Genomic DNA, 17946 nt, shown 5'->3' with positions numbered 1-17946 from the left:
ATTCTGTGGCTCCTTTCTGCCTTCAGGATACTATCAGGCTCCAGCCAGCTCTATTTGAAGATGAGGAGCACTGGGGCTTGTGAGACCCTGGGCTGGCTAGGTGGATCAGATAATCCTCAGTTCATAAGGGGCTTGGCCTTATGTTTGGTTTCTACTGAGATCCAGAAACTCACAAGAAGCTATTTATCAAGAGAAGAACTGTTACTTGCTGAAGTTGGCTGGGCCTCACCACCACTTTGGGCCATGCTTGCCACAGTCTCTCAGATCACCCCAGTATGTCAAGCACCACTGGATCCCCTGAGTCATAAGGCCCCAGTGACAGATGTGCCTGAACTGCAGCCAGGAGCAGCCGGAGAGCCTTTCCTTGTCTGAGACCCCATTCTCAGAATGCTGCTTCTGCCTCTCAGATTTCAAGTGCAGCCCTGGCACCACCAGCATCATGGGACCCTGGGAGCTTCTGTAGCATGCTACCTACCCAAACACTTGCATGCCCCTGGCATCAACCAAAGCCCACTCCCCACTGTCCCTATTTCTCTGTGTCATGGTCCTCCTTAGGCACAGCTGGCTGTCCAAGACCAAGTCACATGCTTGCTCCCAGCTGCAAGGGGACCTGGGACGGTGAGTATCTGACCTTTTGGTTCTTGAAGTGGTTGGTGGGTTCTGTCTCCCACACCAAACTTTAAAAGAGATGTATGTGCTGGCCAGACCCAAACAATAGAACACAAAAACAACCTATCCCAAGGAGCTGTGAAGATTATATGATTTACTACATTATTATAGTGTAGGAGTCACAGGCACAGAGTCTAACGCCAACTGCCTGGGTTCACTTCCTGGGCTCTGCCGCTCACTAGCTGTATGACTTTGTCAAGTTACTTCCCTTTGGTGTGTGTAACTCCCTTATCTGTCAAGTGGACACGAGAGTGCTCATTTCACAGGGTTGTTGTGAGGATTAAACACACAGAGCAGGGCTTCCCTGGTGGCACAGTGCTTAAGAATCCACCTGCCAATGCAGGGGACACGGGTTCAAGCCCTGGTCCAGGAAGATCCCACATGCCGTGGAGCAACTGAGTCCCTGAGCCACAATTACTGAAGCCCGTGCACCTAGAGCCGGTGTTCTGCACCAAAGAGAAACTACCTCAGTGAGAAGCCCGCACACAGCAACGAAGACCCAATGCAGCCCCCCCCCAAAAAAAACACACACACACACACAGAGCATGTAAAGAGCTTAGAGAAGTACCTGGCACAGGTAAGCTTTTATATGAGGCATGTGGTTCATGTCTCTTTCTTTGTCTTTAAGTCCTTAAAACAGCACCAAGGGCTTATTAAGCATTTAATAAGTGATGGCTCTTGTTGTTATTATCATTATTACCTGTGTCTTGCCTACTTGTCCAGATATGTCTCTAGACTACATCCTAAACGTGGAATTCCTAGGTAAAATGGTACACACTGTTTAACTTTTGATAGGTAGTGACAAATTGCATTTTGTTAATAAGGCACCAACTGGTACTCTCACCAATCCTGAATGAGCATGCCCTTTTCCTCCTGTCTCACCAATACTGGATTTTAACCTTTAAAAGTTTTGCTCTTCTAATAAGAAGCTGTGTTATTGTATTCTTTCATTATTTCAATTTTCAAATTATGTATGTATTTCAAGCTTACTATAAAAATTTTAAAACTCCATAACTGGGGAATTCCCTGGCAGTCCAGTGGTTAGGACTTGGCACTTTCACTGCCAAGGGTGTAGGTTCAATCCCTGGTCGGGAAACTAAGGTCCCACAAGCTGTGTGACACAGCCAAAAAAAAAAATTTTTAATTAAAAAAATAAAAATAGGGACTTCCTTGGTGGCACAGTGCTTGAGAATCCACCTGCCAGTGCGGGGACTGGAGTTCAAGCCCTGGTTCGGGAAGATCCCACATGCTGTGGAGCAACTAAGCCCACGAGCCACAACTACTGAGCCCATGTGCCACAACTACTGAAGCCTGCGCGCCTAGAGCCCGTGCTCCGCAACAAGAGAAGCCACCGCAATGAGAAGCCCGCGCACCACAACGAAGAGTGGCCCCTGCTCACCACAACTAGAGAAAGCCTGCACATAGCAACGAAGACCCAAACAAAGCAGCCAAAAATAAATAAATAAATACATAAATTTATTTAAAAAAATTTAAAAACGTAATTGATATATAATGTGAAAAACAAAAATTGCTCCCTATAATCCAAGTCCTCAGAGGTAACCACTGTCAGTTACATTTGGTATGTTTGGTATAATAAAGGATGATTTATCTCTACAAATCCTTTTTTATGAACATATAAATATACATAGATATAATTTAAACATATATAATTTAAACTAGTTTAATATAAATTAAATTAATTTAAACAATTAATTAAATGGTTTAATTTAATATATAGTTTTAATTAAATGAGATTATACTATTTTTTGTTTTTTACCCCTTGACCATATTCCTTGGATATCCTTCCATATCAGTATATACAAAACTGTACATTATGACTGCTTGGTGCACCATATTATTGATGTTACATAACATATTTAACCATTTCCCCTACTGATTGTTTCCAACTTCTTGCTATTACAAACAATATTGCAATGAACATTCTATTCACATATTTGTGTGCTTGTCTATATTGCATACTTGTCTTTCCACAGAGCAGATCATTAAAATGGATTTCCCTTTAAAATGTTGCTAGGTATTGCTAAATTGCCTTCTTAAAATGTCCACCATTTTATACTCTTGCCAATAAAATACAAGCATGACATTTTCCCTACACTCCTTCCAACCCTGAATATTATCAGTCTTTTTATTTTTGAAAATCATGTCATACTGTTGTTTTAACAAGCATTTCTCGATTACTAATGAGATTGGGTACTCTTTTTATGTTTATAAAGCCATTTATCTTTCATTTTCATATTCTTGGCACATTTTTCTGTTGCACTGTCTTTTTCCAATTGATTTGTTGGAGATTTTGGATCTTGAGAGCAATCATTGTTTTTCAGTTTAAACTTTGCCTTTTAAACTTTGGTTGACTTTTGACAAGCTGAGACAGGAACTCTCACAGTATTCATTTCCCAAATAGCAATTATTAGTATTTCTACACATGGCTGTGACCCTGGGGAGATGCTAGTGGAAACAGCAGGTTAGATATGGTGTATGGAAGACAGAGAATCCAGGATATGCATGGAGACTTTTTCCCAGGCCTCCCTCTGATTCCAAGTAGAACTGAGGACGTCTCCCCAAACCTTGGGACTCCTGTCTTTCTGGGGCACTGGGAGAAGTATCCCCTACCTTCTTCCCAGTCAGCATCTTGGTGCCGAGGTGAGAAAGCAGAGGCCCTGGGCTCCCAAGGGAAGGAGAGGATTTGTTCCTGCCTGCCCTGAGTCTTAGTAGAGAAACTGTGACTCAGGAATATGATTCCAGGGACCAAAGGTCCTTCCAGCCTCAAATGGAAGGGCTTTTATTTTCCTTTGGATATTTTATTTACAGTATTGTAATGTGTCCAAGATGAAGGCTTGATTAGGGGGATTGATGGCTTAATTTGGGCCATTAACCAAGAATGATGCAATTCTTTCTTCCCAGGCTCTTAACTGAAAGGGTGCAAGCCAAGTGGGCCTCTGTAAAGGTGGAGATGACGGCATTAAAGCCATTTTATGGCTCTTGTCTCAGCTCTTCTGGAGCCAGTCCTGGCACGGGAGGAAGGCTGTAGGGGAGGGGGGAGTGTGATGGCAAACTTTCACCTGTGTCCCTATAACCGACGTTACTTTTTCTAGACTACATAACTGGTTTTCAAACCCACTTCACCTTTTCTTCTTGTAGATTAGATGTATTACAAGACACATAATATCTGTTCTAGTCAGACTCTTCATTTAAACAGAAAATCAAGTCTTCAGTAGGCAGAGGTTAAAGAGATTAGGTTATAGGGATTTAAGAGATTTATTTTTTTAAGCATTTAAAAATTTTTTTAAATTTATTTTTGGCTTCATTGGGTCTTCATTGCTGCGTGGGGGTTTTCTCTAGTTGCGGCGAGCGGGGGCTACTCTTTGTTGTGGTGCACAGGCTTCTCATTGCGGTGGCTTCTCTTGTTGCAGAGCACAGGCTCTAGGCTCACGGGCTTCAGTAGTTGTGGCACGTGGGCTCAGTAGTTGTGGTGCACAGGCTTAGTTGCTCCGCAGCATGTGGGATCTTCCCGGACCAGGCTCGAACCTGTGTCCCCTGCATTGGCAGGCAGATTCTCAACCACTGCGCCACCCAGGAAACCCCTAAGAGATTTATTGAGAAAGTCAATGGACAGTTATGGACCATCTAGATCTTGATGCAAGTAAACTGTAAAACGAAAACTTACAAGACAATGGGGGAAATTTGAACACTGATTTAATATTTGATAATAGTAAAGATGTATTAATTTGTTTAGCTGTGATTATGGTATTGTGGTTTTTAAAAAATAATTCTTATCTTGAAGGGATGTATACTGAAATATTAATTCAAGAAATAATATAATGTCTAGAGTTTGCTGCAAAAAAAATCCAAGGTAGAGGGAGGCTGGGAGGTATAGTTGAAACAAGATGGGTTATGAGCTGATTTTTATTGAGGGTTTATGGTGTACCTGTGGGTTCGTTATACTATTCACTCTACTTTTGTATTTATTGAAATTTTCCAGAATGAGAGAGAGAGAGGAGATCTCTCTATCTCACTTTCTATTCTTGTCTTCTCTCTCAAGAGATAGGGGTAAAATAGTTAAGGTAACAGTTGCTTTTAAAGCAATTTCTTTCCCCTCTTTAGCGTCTCCCTTGCTCTTGCCGTTAGACCAGTAGCCACTCCTCAGCACTGCCCACAGGGAGGCATGCATCTGACCACACTGCTAAAATCCTAGCGGCTTAACACCCCAGGGGTAATCCCTGCAGCTCAGAGGTGAGAAGAGGCCATCACATAACAGAAAGACATAAACTGCTGGTGGTGAAGCTTCAGGCATCAGCGGCAGGCCAGAAGAGAGGATATTTCTGAGTGGATTAGAGGTGGGGAGGAAGCCCTCTCAAATTATGCCCTTTGTGCGAAGCCCTGGCAGAGGGCATTGTTGATTTTTCTTTTTTTTTTTTAGCTGTACGCGGGCCTCTCACTGTTGTGGCCTCTCCCATTGCGGAGCGCAGGCTCAGCGGCCATGGCTCACGGGCCCAGCCGCTCCGCGGCACGTGGGATCCTCCCAGACCGGGGCACGAACCCGTGTCCCCTGCATCGGCAGGCGGACTCCCAACCACTGCGCCACCAGGGAAGCCCTGATTTTTCTTTATTTCTCTTCTCTGAGCTTCGTTGTTGCTCTGAGCAACAGACTCTGAATTCAGCGTTGTTCAGAGATGGGGAGGTGCTGTGAGATGAGCGTGGGCAGCTGGATGAATTAGTAAAACTTTGTTTCCTTAAGGTGAGATGAAGAAAAAAGCTACTTGCCTCTCCAGGTGTGCTGTGGGCCGTGCCTGAGCCATTTGCTAGAGTGCAGTGCCCAGCCTGGCACCAGTCACGCCTGGTAACTTGTAAACGCTACTCTCTTCCTCTGAGGGCATGGAGTTGGTCTATTAAAACAAGGAGAAATGAGCAGGCCAGGGCTCAGAAATCCTAAGCAGGCCAAAACTTCAACTTGTCCAGCCAGTTCTGCTTCAGGCCTCAGCAGGCTGCTACCTTATGCGCTACAGGCATTTTTGTGTACGTTTGTGTGTTCCTGGGTTCTTAGTTTGTTTATGCTGTTTGTTTGCACACAAACCTGTACCTGTATATACCAGACAACCCTTTCAAATGTTGTGCTCTCAGTCACCCTTACATTATCTTCCTTCCTTCCTAGCACTTATATGAAATGATCTTATTTATTTATACATTTACTTGATTATTGGCTGTCTCCCTTAGAATGTCATCTCTTTGATGGCAGAAACTTTGTCTTGTTCACCATTTTGTCTACCAAAACAGGGCTCCAGAAATGTTTGTGGAGATTGAATGAATGAAGGACCATGCACATGTGTGTCTTCAAAGGAGAGGGCAGAGAGGTTGGTGGGACAGCTGCTGGCTGAAGGGCCCAGGGCCTGTCCTTCTCCCTAGCATGGGCTCCCACTGTGGCCCTGACTGCACTGCACTGATATTCCATCCTGCTTTTCTTTTCTTCCTCTCTTCCTTCCTCCCTTCCTTCTTTCCTTCCTTCCTTTCTTTCTTTCTTTCTTCCCCCCCCCAATATATATATGTTTTGTTTTGTTTTAATACCTTTATTTGGGGTTTGGTTACAGAGTAACATATGCTTTTTTTTTTTTTTTTTTTTTTGGCCGTGCCACACAACTTGTGGGATCTTAGTTCCCTGACCAGGGCTTGAACCCGGGCCACTGCAGTGAAAGTGCAGAGTCCTAACCACTGGACCACCAGGGAATTAATTCTCCATGCTTTTTACCTTTTAAAATCCAGAAGTATATAAAGAAATAATGGAAAATTATCACCTTCCTTCCATTGCGTCTCTCCAGAGGTAACCATGGCTGGTACTTAGATGTATATGCTCCCAGTCTTTCCCAGAGCACAGGGGGGTCTCCACCACTCCCCCTACCAAGACCGCACAGCTCCAAGCTGTAGACATGTGCTTCCTCACTCCTCTCCCCCTTTCAGAGAAAAAGTCTTTCTGTTCTGAGGTTTCCAAGAAACAAAACATCACAGCTTTCCACAGTCCTTCTGGTTCTTCTGCTCCCCACCCTCCTCCTCCTGAAACCAAACAAAGCAAAACAAAACACAAAAATGCCAAGGATTGATTAGAAAAACTGAGCTCCAGAGTCAGGCGGATCTGGGTGGAAATCCTGCTCTGCCATCTGTCAGAAGCGTTGGCCCTCTCTGAGCCTCAGTTTCTTCGTGAGTGAAAGGAGGGTGCTTTACTTACAAGACTGGGTGGTGTCAAGGGTTAAACTGGGTGCTGCAGGCAAGGGCTAGTGCACAGGAGGTGGTTTCACAAGTTAATTTTCCTTTCTCCCCATTACCACTCTGGGGCGGACTTTGACTGCTTCCTTGTCATTTTTGTTTTGCTAGAGATGAAGAGCACCAAGTTTTTTATTTCTTTCTCTCTCTTTTTTTTTTTTAACACATCAAGTTATTCTTAGAGACTCTGACTTCATCATCTCCTCTACTTTCCCTTCGCTGGGTTTAGTCCTTCTTCCCTCACTTCCCCATTTCCCCATCAGTGATCTCAGGGCCTGTTTAAAGAGGCTGCGGGTGGAAGAAATGGGGGGGAACCATAAGCGCCCTGCGCCCTCCCTGTGCAGCTGAGGCTCCAGGACCCACCGTGGCCGTGAGAACCCACTTCCTGTTTGTGGAGGCCCAGCCAAAGTTCAGGCAGTGGTTACATAATCGCCTGGCTGTCCAACTGTCAACCTGATAACCTATAACCTATCGCCTCTAATACTGTACTTCTCTAGGGCTTGAAAGGAACAGAAGGAACATTGGCCACACCCACCCCGCCAGCCTTCCCAAGCACCTTGCTTCAGGCTGGGGGGTGCCCGGCGTCGGGGCGCTGTGCAGGGCCTCCCTGGTTAGCAGATCTGAGCTGAAGTCCAACTCGCCCAACTCTAGTTGGCCTCTGGCTAGGAAAGGGCAGCCCTGAAATTCCTGAGAAGCAGCATTAGGGATGCTCAGGAGACCCATGCTGATGGGGGTGCCATTCACGGTGGAAGCCCAAGCCCTGTTCATGTCAAAAGAAGCAAGTATACCACGGGTGCTTCTCAGTTATCAGCCTGAACACTGACCCTGGACTCCCTCCACCTGCAGCCTGGATTGGGACAGCTTTCCCCAAGCACCCTGCAGGCTCTGGAGTAAGAATTCTGGAAGAAAGCCACAGCAGGAGGTTAGGGGTGCCAAAGAGGAGCCGCAGAGACCTGCCAGATCAGAGCCACAGGGCATGAAAGAACTTGCAGTCAGTGACAGAGTCTGGAACAGCTCTGAAATAACAACTTCTTTGGACTTAAGAACTTTTGATAAGAGGGTGGGGATGGGGTTTCTTTCTCTTTCAGATCTTGCATGTTGGGCTACCTGAAGCCAAAAAGCAGAAGAGTAGAGAGGAGGTAGGTGATGGAGACCTCAGGAGGAGGGCCAGAGGGATTAGGTAGGGTGATTGGAGACAGCTAGGAGGCAGGAAGCTGGCAAAGGCAAAGAAGCAGCCCTCAGGGGCCACCCCTGTGGGGCAGCTGCACCCACGAGGCTCACTTTGATAGCTGCCTGGCTGACAGTACAATGGCGAGGGTATAGAAGTAGGAAAGAGCCAAGAGGGGTTGAGTGACACGGGGGATGAGGGGATAAGGGAGGACCCCTGCCCTGGGCAGCCACAGGGCATCTACCTTTGTGGGCAAATGATCCCTCATCCATGGGAACCAGGAGGACAGAAACCCATCACACTGAAGCCTAGGTTTGCTCTCCTTCCCTCCACTCTGGTTTGGAAACCTTGTGGCTCTTTTCTACTGGCAATCTCAAGCCCGAAGTTTGTTCCTTTCACTATCCAATAAAAACTTCACCCCAGAGCTTTCATCCAAGGAGATGAAAGTGGCTTCTGTGGACCAGAGCCAGCAGGCTCCTAGAAGAGTGGGGCAGGGGTTACCCTGGTCAGGTGGCCAACTTTGAGGAAAGTGGGGACCCTCGGCTTCAAGATGGAGAGCAATTTGTGTGGGTCCCCTTGTCCAGCTCTCTAAACCCTCGCTCCCTGGATGAGGGCAGCCCCAGAGAAAGTTAAAGGGATCAGGCCTCAACCCTGCCTCAGCTCTTCAGCAAGTAGTTGTCATTTGCCTGAGGGGCTGGGACACTATATGAGCAGGCTCAGCAGTCATGGAATCCTCCAGGTGGAGGACTCTTTCCTGGATAGATGGAGAACCTGAGTTTTATGGCTTGTCAGGGTCAGCTAGGGACAGTGGCATCAGGCTGGGCTACCCTTGGGCCCTGCTATGCTGCCCTGGGGAGCTATTGAGGCACCAGGCTGGGAGAAGAGGGGGAGGTACTCCACTTTCACCTGCTGAGGTTTATAAGGGTAGTAGAGGGTAATAATGGCACTGCCAACTTCCCTTCCTCTTCAAAGCTCAAGAGGATGGGTCTGGAGAAAGTGGAACCTGGACACACGACCCTGCCCCGGCTCCTGTCAGGGCAGCTGTGGCAGGAAGACATGGGTGAGTAGTCCTTGGGGAACATGGTTGTCTGGAATAAGAAGGCAGTCTTAGGAGAGGGCTGACCCTGGCTGTGGATGCAGGAGCAAATGGGCCTACAGTCCTCGGTGCCCCTAAATGCCAAGAGACAGGTCCAAGTACAGAGATGAGCATCTAGAGACCCAGGAACTTGGCACATACACACTCACGCAAACACACACACACACACACACACAGGCACACATGCACATGCCCTCACAGGCATAAATATTCCGGCAGGCAAGCACCGACGTGCACAGGCACACATACATACACAAGCACAGGTTGTTACACACAAGCACCCTCACACAGGCACACAGACACAGATACACACTCATGCAGGCACATGCATAAAAGTACACACATAGGAAACACCCAGGTACACAGGAGCAAGCACACACAAACGCACATGCCCAGGCACCCACTCCACTAAAGAGAAACGTGTGCAGGCACAGCATATATCTGCACATGCACAGGCTCCTGCGCGCACACACTTGTACACACATACAAGCACTCAGCCAGTAACTCAAACACAGCCGCCCAGGCCGTTTGAGAGCGCCCTGCCCAGGAGCTATCCATCATCCACTCTGGGCGGCGGCCGGGCCCTCCTCCTGTCCCGCCCACCCCCAGTTGGTGGTATAAATTCCGTCTCTTTGCCCCTTCCCCGCACAGCCTGCCTCGGACACCAGCACGGCCCTCCGTCTCTGCCCACTCCTGGCAGACCCGTCGGGAGCAAAGCGCACCACCAAGCAGCATGGGTAAGGAGGGGGGCTTCTGACAACCGTCCGCTGACCACCAATGGCCCGCCCCGCAGTAAGTGACAGAAAACCTGGAGGGAGTGCTGGTTAGGGGAGGGAGCGCCAGGCTCCGCTCCCCCGGCCCCGCCCCACCTCCACCCCCGCATTTCCCAGCTTAGCCGAAGTACTGGAGGCGTCTGGGAAGGAAGGCAGAGGGACTGCTGGGAAGGGTGACTTTGGGCTCCCCGCCACCTCCACTCCCCAGCTGCAGCTTGCGGCCAGGGAGCCTTTCTGCAGCTGAGAAAATAAGGGTAGGGGTACTTAGGAGGAGCTCTATGTCTCTGTCTGTTACCATAGGAGACAGACAACCCTGATTTCAGCCCTAAGCCAACTTCTTACTGCAGGGAGTAGGGAACCCAGGCCTTTGTGGCCAGGTTGCTCTTTAGCTACCCTGCCCCACCAATCACTTTGGGAGGGAAATCAGGGAGCCCCCCTCTCTCGGGGTGGGAGAGGGGCTGTTTCAGTGCCTCCCACCCTGTCAGTCTGCCAAGTCCTCCTACTCCCCCATCCATGGACTCCTGGATGTCAGGCTGAGGAAGAGTCTGCGTCTGGCTGGGAGTACTGAGGTCCTTGCCCCCTGTGGATCTGGCTCTTTTCTGGCAGAATGCCCAACAAACCAGCCTGGCCTTGGGAAAACCCAATGAGCTTTCCCTGGGCTCATCTCAAACCCAAAGGTGTTCAGAGATCTTGCTTGAGATGCTTAAGACAGGAGGAATGTTCCCCCAGAAAGAGGACTGATGCTCAGTGGGGCCTGAGTGGCACGCAGGGCCTGACCCTGACTCTCAGAAATGCTGTGCGGGATGCGGCAGTTAGGGTCTGGGGTGGGGAGATGGTGCTGGGAGGCAGTACCTCCTTCACACACCTCCTTCATACCTTTACTTCTCTCTCAGTCTCTGGTTTTGCAGATTTTGCATCTCTGTCTTGATGTCCTGGAGTTTTGAATCTCCTTCCCCTCCGCCTCACCTCCTGTGCCAAAACCTGACACAGCTTGGTTGTATAGCAGAACAAGTCTCCTTAATTCCCTCGGACTGGACCTCACCGTGTCCCATCCCAGCCCCAGCCCTCTCTCTGGGCACCAGGCACTGCCTGGGATTTCTGGCACAGCGCTACCCATATTTATACAACATCTCTCACTTAATCAAAGTACTTCGGAATACTTTGTCTTATTTGGCCTTCATAGCCACTTAGAGAAGAAGGTAAGATATTATTACCCCTTTTAGGTGAACAAAGGGGAGAAAATGGAGAGAGTAGATGTCACACCTGGACCTTGACACCACGCTTCTGGACTCTAAAATGCTGTTGCTGCCTCTCAGCCTCCTAAGTCACTTGGCTGCTGCAAGTAGGGGGACCTGGCTCCCTGGCTGAGGGTCTGAGCCCAGACACCAGTGGAGGCTCGATTCTGGGGCAGTAGCCGGACTGGCCATGGGACCAGGCAGGGAGGCAGTGTCAAGTCCTGTGAACTCCACTCCAGGATTTCTTTTGGCCTACAGCTCCTTCTGTTTATTCCTCAGCCTTTCCTCCTGGTTAGGCCCCAAATCCTGATGCTTAATGCCCGGTGGCAGCCCTCCTTCTCAGCGACTGACTTTGGTCCCGTATATCCACATGGCTTCTCTTGCCAGACTTCAGGGGACAAGGAGGGCCACTTCCTACAGCTCTGGTGGGTGGGCCTCTGAGCTTTCCAGGGTTGGGCCAAAACAACTTGCTTTACAGATAATGGAAGTGGATGGGGCCCACCCAGGGGTAGAAACTGGTCTAAGGACATTCAGTTAGTATCAGTCCTGCAGCCTTGAACTTCAGCCTCCTATCCCTTACCAGACCCTTGGTTATATAACCCAGGCTCTGGCAGCAGCCTGGGGTCAGGACCCAGAGGGGAGGGAAGCAGGAAGTGTTCCAGCTCCCGGTTTAGATACCTTTCAGTGAAAGGAGCTGAACAGGCACCACCGTCACTCCCTGATGGCTGTTCCTCAAGGACAGCCAGCGTTTACGGGCTCCTACCAGGCAAGAACAAAGCTGCACACTTGACTGCAGCTTCTTGTTTATTTCTCATAAAAGCCCATTGTGGTATTCTTATTACCCTCTTTTCACAGATGATGTGGAAACTGAGGCCAGGGAGGTTAAGTGATTTGCCTAAGCTCCCATGGCTAGTCAGTGACCAGCTGGGATTGGGGGCCAAGTCAATGTCATAACCACTGCACCACACCGCCTCCCCTGCACTCACCCTTCTCCTGCCTCCCCTGGGTCCTGCTCAAGGGCCTGTGCACCTTTAGGTCATAGCTCTGCAGCTCTTCCTGCCATACCCACATACTCATCAGGGTTTTGAGGGTCTGGAGGAGACCTGAGACAGTGCCTCTGCCTTGGCCAGTGGCGGGCCGGGGGTTTGGGGGGCTCGGGTTGCAGCCTGTGAAGAAGGCTCTCATCCTCCAGAGCGCGGTGCAGCCAGCATGCCCCATTGTTTCCACAGCTACGAAATGTGGGAAGTGTGGACCTGGCTACCCTTCACCTCTGGAGGCCATGAAAGGTAAGTGTGAGAAGACTGAGAGCTAACACCCCCAGGAGTAGGCAAGCCAGTGCCTGCTACCGATTCCACTGCTGACACACACCCTGCCTTGCCCCGGCCCTCGTCCCCACCCTGCCCACCCCACCACCTGCTTTCTACCCTCTAGGACCCAGGGAGGAGATTGTCTACCTGCCCTGTATCTACCGAAACACGAACACTGAGGCCCCGGATTATCTGGCCACTGTGGACGTTGACCCCAAGTCTCCCCAGTATTGCCAGGTGAGGTGGGGCTTGGGCACCAGAGGACCCTCAGACCCCTCCTCTAGCCCTGGCCCTGGCAGTGCCCTTTCCCTGCTCCATCTTTCTTCACCCTCCCTGGGTATGGTTGTTCAGGCTGTTCACTGCACAAGGGCACCCCCCACCCATGGGCGAGGGCAGTGCTGAAAATGAAGTCTGTGCTGTGCTGCCAGGATGAAATGGGTCCAGAGGGCCCCTTCTCCGAAAGCGCACAGAGGCGTGGTCTGGGTGAGCACCACCCCTGCCCAGTCTCCTATCCTAGGTCATCCACCGGCTGCCCATGCCCCACCTGAAGGACGAGCTGCATCACTCAGGATGGAACACCTGCAGCAGCTGCTTCGGGGACAGCACCAAGTCGCGCACCAAGCTGCTGCTGCCCAGTCTCATCTCCTCCCGAATTTACGTGGTGGATGTGGGCACCGAGCCCCGCGCTCCGAAGCTGCACAAGGCACGTCTTCTGCCCTAGCCAGCTCTGGGCCCCTAATGTGCCTACCACCCAGGGCAGCCTGTGGGCAAGGAAGCCGCCCCTAAAGCAGCTCCCTGCAGCTCTTGTGCAGGGTCGGGGCTCAACAGCAGCGAGTGGGGCTAGACTTTGGAGGAGAGTTACCAGGTGTGCTGGGTCATCATCACCCAGGGGCACCACAGGGGAGGAAGGAGGCTCTCGTTTTTCACTCCGAGCTGGAGAAGGAGCCATTTCTGCCCCAGCCAGTTAGGAGCCCAGGGCTTCCCTTATGCGGGAGCCTCTGATCCTTCCTTTCAACACTTTGTTGAGTGCCTTCTTTGTGCCAGGCACTCACTGCTGGGCGCTGGTGATACAAAGTTGACACTGGCATCCCTCCCAGCCTGGGAGGAGCTTATGGTCTCAAAGGGCTGTGAGTGCCCTCAAGACAGGCAGGGTGAGAGAAGTCCATGTTTTCTGCTGGGGAGTTATCAGTCTCTGTGACGCCCCTGCTGCTCTGCAGACTCAGTCTTTGCCATATTCCTGCAGGGAAAATTGTGTCTATTTTTCAGAGGAAAAGAGGTCAGGGTCAGTAGATAGAAGTGTGGGAGGGGAGGAGTGCGGAGTGGGGACTCCTGGCCCTGTAAGATTCTGATGCCATTCCTTACCCTCTCCAGGTTGTTGAGCCCGAGGACATCCATGCCAAGTGTGACCTGGGCTACCTCCACACCACCCACTGCCTGCCCAGTGGGGAGGTGATGATCAGTTCCTTGGGAGACCCCAAGGGCAATGGCAAAGGTACCTGCCAGCATAGTAGGCACATCTGTGAGGGAAGCAGATCCCAAACTGAGGGAGGGATGGAATGACCTTCCAGGGAGAACCAGAGGGCAGGGTCTCATCCAATATTTAAACTACAGTCAAGTAACTTCAGTTGTTTCAATTCTTTTTATGAAGGTGAGCCTTGAATGATGAATTCACTTACAAGTTATAGTCAGAACTGTCTGCCGTGGGAAATGTGAGCAAGTACAGACATGGCCCCAGAAAACATGTGCATTTAGTATCGGCCTTTGTGAATTCATGAGCAATTCTCACAGTCCTTGAGATCCTTAATTGTCACAGCTACGTTCTCATTTATGGTACAATTAGAGCTTTCACATAAAATGTCTACTGTGTGCCAGACACAACCTATGAGATAGATGCTACTGTGATCCCTGTGTTACAGATTAGGAAGCTGGGGCACAGACTGGCTACGTAATTTACCCAAAGTCAGCCAGCTGTTAAGTCACAGAGCTGGAACTCAAACCCAGCAACATGGCTCCAGAATCTATGTCCTAATTACCATGCTGTGCTGCTTCTCTCCCAGCCTTATGTATTTCACCAGAACACCCCATCCAAGGCTTGGAGTGAAATATCAGTTAAGGTCATCCAGTTAAGTTTACTGCATTAGACTCTATTTAACTGCTTTTTCCAGGAGATGGGATGCATGACATTCCTAGATTTAAGAACACTTAGGAGTAGACATCTATTTACATTTGCAAAGAAGTGGCAAGGTGTCATGACATATTCAGCTGGGGAAAAACATAGTGGGCATTCATGTGGAATTATAAATAAATATAATTTTCTCTCTAAAAAAAATGGAGTGAGTGAGCAGAATGGAGTCTAGACTCTGGCAGGAACCCTACCCTGAAAGTAGGAGGCTAGGCAAAGGAAGCACAGGGTACAGAGTCCCAGAAGATCTTGGCTCAAGGGAGGAAAAATTTACCCTGTGGTCTGGGAGAGGGATGAACTTGATGGGAGGTAGGGGCACCAGAGTAAGTCCCCACCTCTCACCCGGCCCTCTGGGTGGGACCCTTTGGACAGGTGTACAAATTCAGCTCCTGAATTTAAGGATCTGGCAAACTCAGTGGGAGGAGGGGCACCAGGCGATGGGCTTGGAGCCTCTTGGACAGGCCTGGGGGTGAGGGCTGGGTGTGGGTCGCACCTCCACCAACTCTACCTACCACCCTACTTCCTTCCCTGCTCAGGGGGTTTTGTGCTGCTGGATGGAGAGACGTTTGAGGTGAAGGGCACGTGGGAGCGGCCTGGAGGTGCTGCGCCTATGGGCTATGACTTCTGGTACCAGCCTCGACACAATGTCATGGTCAGCACTGAATGGGCAGCTCCCAAGGTCTTACAAGATGGCTTCAACCCCGCTGATGTTGAGGCGGGTGAGAATCCCCCACTACCTGTGGGCTGGCAGGAGCCTGGTCACACAAACCCCTGCTCTCTATTTCAAACCCCTACTCTCCAGCCCTCTTACTTCCCTCTCGTGGACCCCAGACTCTTGGGGTGATGATGTAGGATGTGCTGAGTGCTCTGACTTGCTCAAGTGTCCTTCTGATCCCTCGAACCCATTTTTCAACCTTCTCCCCTGTGCTGTGCCCCAGCCTTGGCCCATGCCCTCCCGCCCTGATCCTGATTCCATCTTCCGGCTGCATCCCCACCCCAGGGCTGTATGGGAACCAATTACATGTGTGGGACTGGCAGCGCCATGAGATGGTGCAGACCCTGACTCTACAGGACGGCCTCATCCCCCTGGAGATCCGCTTCCTTCACAACCCGGCTGCTGATCAGGGCTTCGTGGGCTGTGCCCTCAGCTCCAGCATCCAGCGCTTCTATAAGAATGAGGTGACGTGCACTCTGGCCCTCTCCTCCTGGCAGTCCTGTCAGCACTCTGCCCAGTTTCCATAGCCATGATGCTCCCTTCTCCCTAGGAGTGAGCCTGCCTGGCTCCACCAACCCAGACTTCCCAGGAATAAAAACAAGGCCACCTGCCCTGCCTGTCTCCTCTCAGTCCTAGGCTAATTTCTCCTAAGCCCTAACTGGCTATATTTATTTATTCATTCATTCAAAAAATATTTAGTGAGTCAGGCACTGTGTTAGGTGCTGGGAATACAGTGGTGAAGCAGACATGATCCCTGCCTTAAGGGGTTTGCATGTTAGACCCTAGTGGCAAGAAGGCCCTGCATCTACTCTCTCCCTGTAGACAGTATGCCCTGGGGAGACCCAGATCTGACACTCATCGCCCAGCTCCGACAGGCTCACCTCTCTGCCTCTTGACCCCAATGCAGGGAGGTACTTGGTCAGTGGAGAAGGTGATCCAGGTGCCCCCCAAGAAAGTGAAGGGCTGGATGCTGCCTGAAATGCCAGGTGAGTGCTCAGGGGAGCGTGGGAATCGGAAGGTTGATTCTCAGGCTGGGGAACAAGAGTCTTAAGGTGTCTCTGAACTGCAACCCCCCCACCCAGGCCTGATCACTGACATTCTGCTGTCCCTGGACGACCGCTTCCTCTACTTCAGCAACTGGCTGCATGGGGATCTGCGGCAGTATGACATCTCTGACCCAAAGAGGCCCCGCCTCACGGGACAGGTGGGTCCTAGCAGGATGGAGAGGAAGGAGGGGGGAAGTAGACATCTGGGCATGAGGTGGAGGGAGGGTATGAACTGGCTGGGGCATGATAAGGGAGGTGCAGGAAAAGCAAAGATGGGGGCTGAGGGATGGTTCAGGCCAGGACCATGGGGAATCGTGGCTAGATGCGGGGAACGTGAGGGAGTGAGGTTCTCTTCCTGCAATGTCCTAACCTCCCACCACTGTCCTCCTTTATGCTGTGCACCTCCCCGCCCAGGTCTTCCTCGGGGGCAGCATTGTTAAGGGAGGCCCCGTGCAGGTGCTGGAGGACCAGGAGCTAAAATCCCAGCCAGAGCCCCTGGTGGTCAAGGTGAGGACCTCTCCGCCTGCTCATGGGCCCCTCAGATCCGCGCTGGAGAAGTATGGGGGAGGGGACTGGGCAGCGGCTGAGCACGTCCTTGGGGTTTGGGTGGTGCCACTGATTCCCGCCTAGGATCTGTATGTAACCCTGGGGTCTGACCCCTGGTTTTCCCAAGGGGAAACAAGTGGCCGGAGGCCCTCAGATGATCCAGCTTAGCCTGGATGGGAAGCGTCTGTACCTCACCACGTCGCTGTACAGTGCCTGGGACAAGCAGTTTTACCCTGATCTCATCAGGTAAGAAGTGGACAGCCTGGGCTCCCCTCCCAGCCCTCCTCTCCCAGAGGGGTTTGGCTTTTTGAAGACTCCTTGGCTCCACTTCCAGACTCCGCGCCCTCCTCAGGAACCCCTCTCCCTGCCCTCACACTTACCTAATTCTTGGGGGGAGGGGACGGGCCCCCTCTGACCTCTTTCTTCTCCCTCCTATTTCTACCAGGGAAGGCTCTGTGATGCTGCAGATCGATGTAGACACAGTAAAGGGAGGGCTGAAGTTGAACCCCAACTTCCTGGTAGACTTTGGGAAGGAGCCCCTCGGCCCAGTCCTGGCCCATGAGCTCCGCTACCCTGGGGGCGACTGCAGCTCTGACATCTGGCTCTGAAGTCCACTCCTTCTAGCCCCACTCCGCATCCTGCGCCCTCACTTCTGCAGGGACCCGGCTTCGCTCTTCTCTCTCAGTCCCTGACCCTTGGCAGCTTGTCCTCCCAAAGCCAAACTCAGGCTGTTGAAACGAATTGAGCCGTGTCTCTATCTACCCACCACTGCTGCGAGCTGCTCACTGAGCTCTTGGAAATCATTTCACTAAGAAATAAACTGGTGAACCTTTTCCTGAGATCCCCTTGTCTTTGGGGGCACCGGGCCTATGACTCCTCCTCTGCCGACCCTCTGTACCTTGCACGGGAAAGTCCTGAAGAGGACCGGGGGGTGGGATG

General features: G+C 50.8%; 1 protein-coding gene across 1 annotated transcript; it reads left to right on the top strand.

The window, feature by feature from the left end:
* Positions 1-322: 322 nt before the first annotated feature.
* Positions 323-17840, top strand: SELENBP1 (selenium binding protein 1; the record flags this gene model as incomplete). Its single annotated transcript, XM_079721710.1, is given in 17 exon segments — positions 323-459; positions 556-618; positions 7786-7930; positions 8028-8078; positions 9855-9878; positions 9880-9940; positions 12441-12497; positions 12643-12755; positions 13036-13221; positions 13890-14010; positions 15237-15419; positions 15701-15879; positions 16323-16401; positions 16498-16619; positions 16876-16968; positions 17135-17253; positions 17453-17840. Coding segments are annotated over 17 exon segments (1896 nt in total). The 3' UTR covers positions 17616-17840.
* Between the last annotated feature and the right edge of the window lie 106 nt (positions 17841-17946).

Source organism: Hyperoodon ampullatus (genome assembly GCF_949752795.1).
Source record: "Hyperoodon ampullatus genome assembly, chromosome: 2".
NCBI classification, from domain to species: domain Eukaryota; kingdom Metazoa; phylum Chordata; class Mammalia; order Artiodactyla; family Ziphiidae; genus Hyperoodon; species Hyperoodon ampullatus.
Note: the sequence above shows the minus strand (reverse complement) of the source record. Positions and strands in the feature narration are given on the sequence as shown.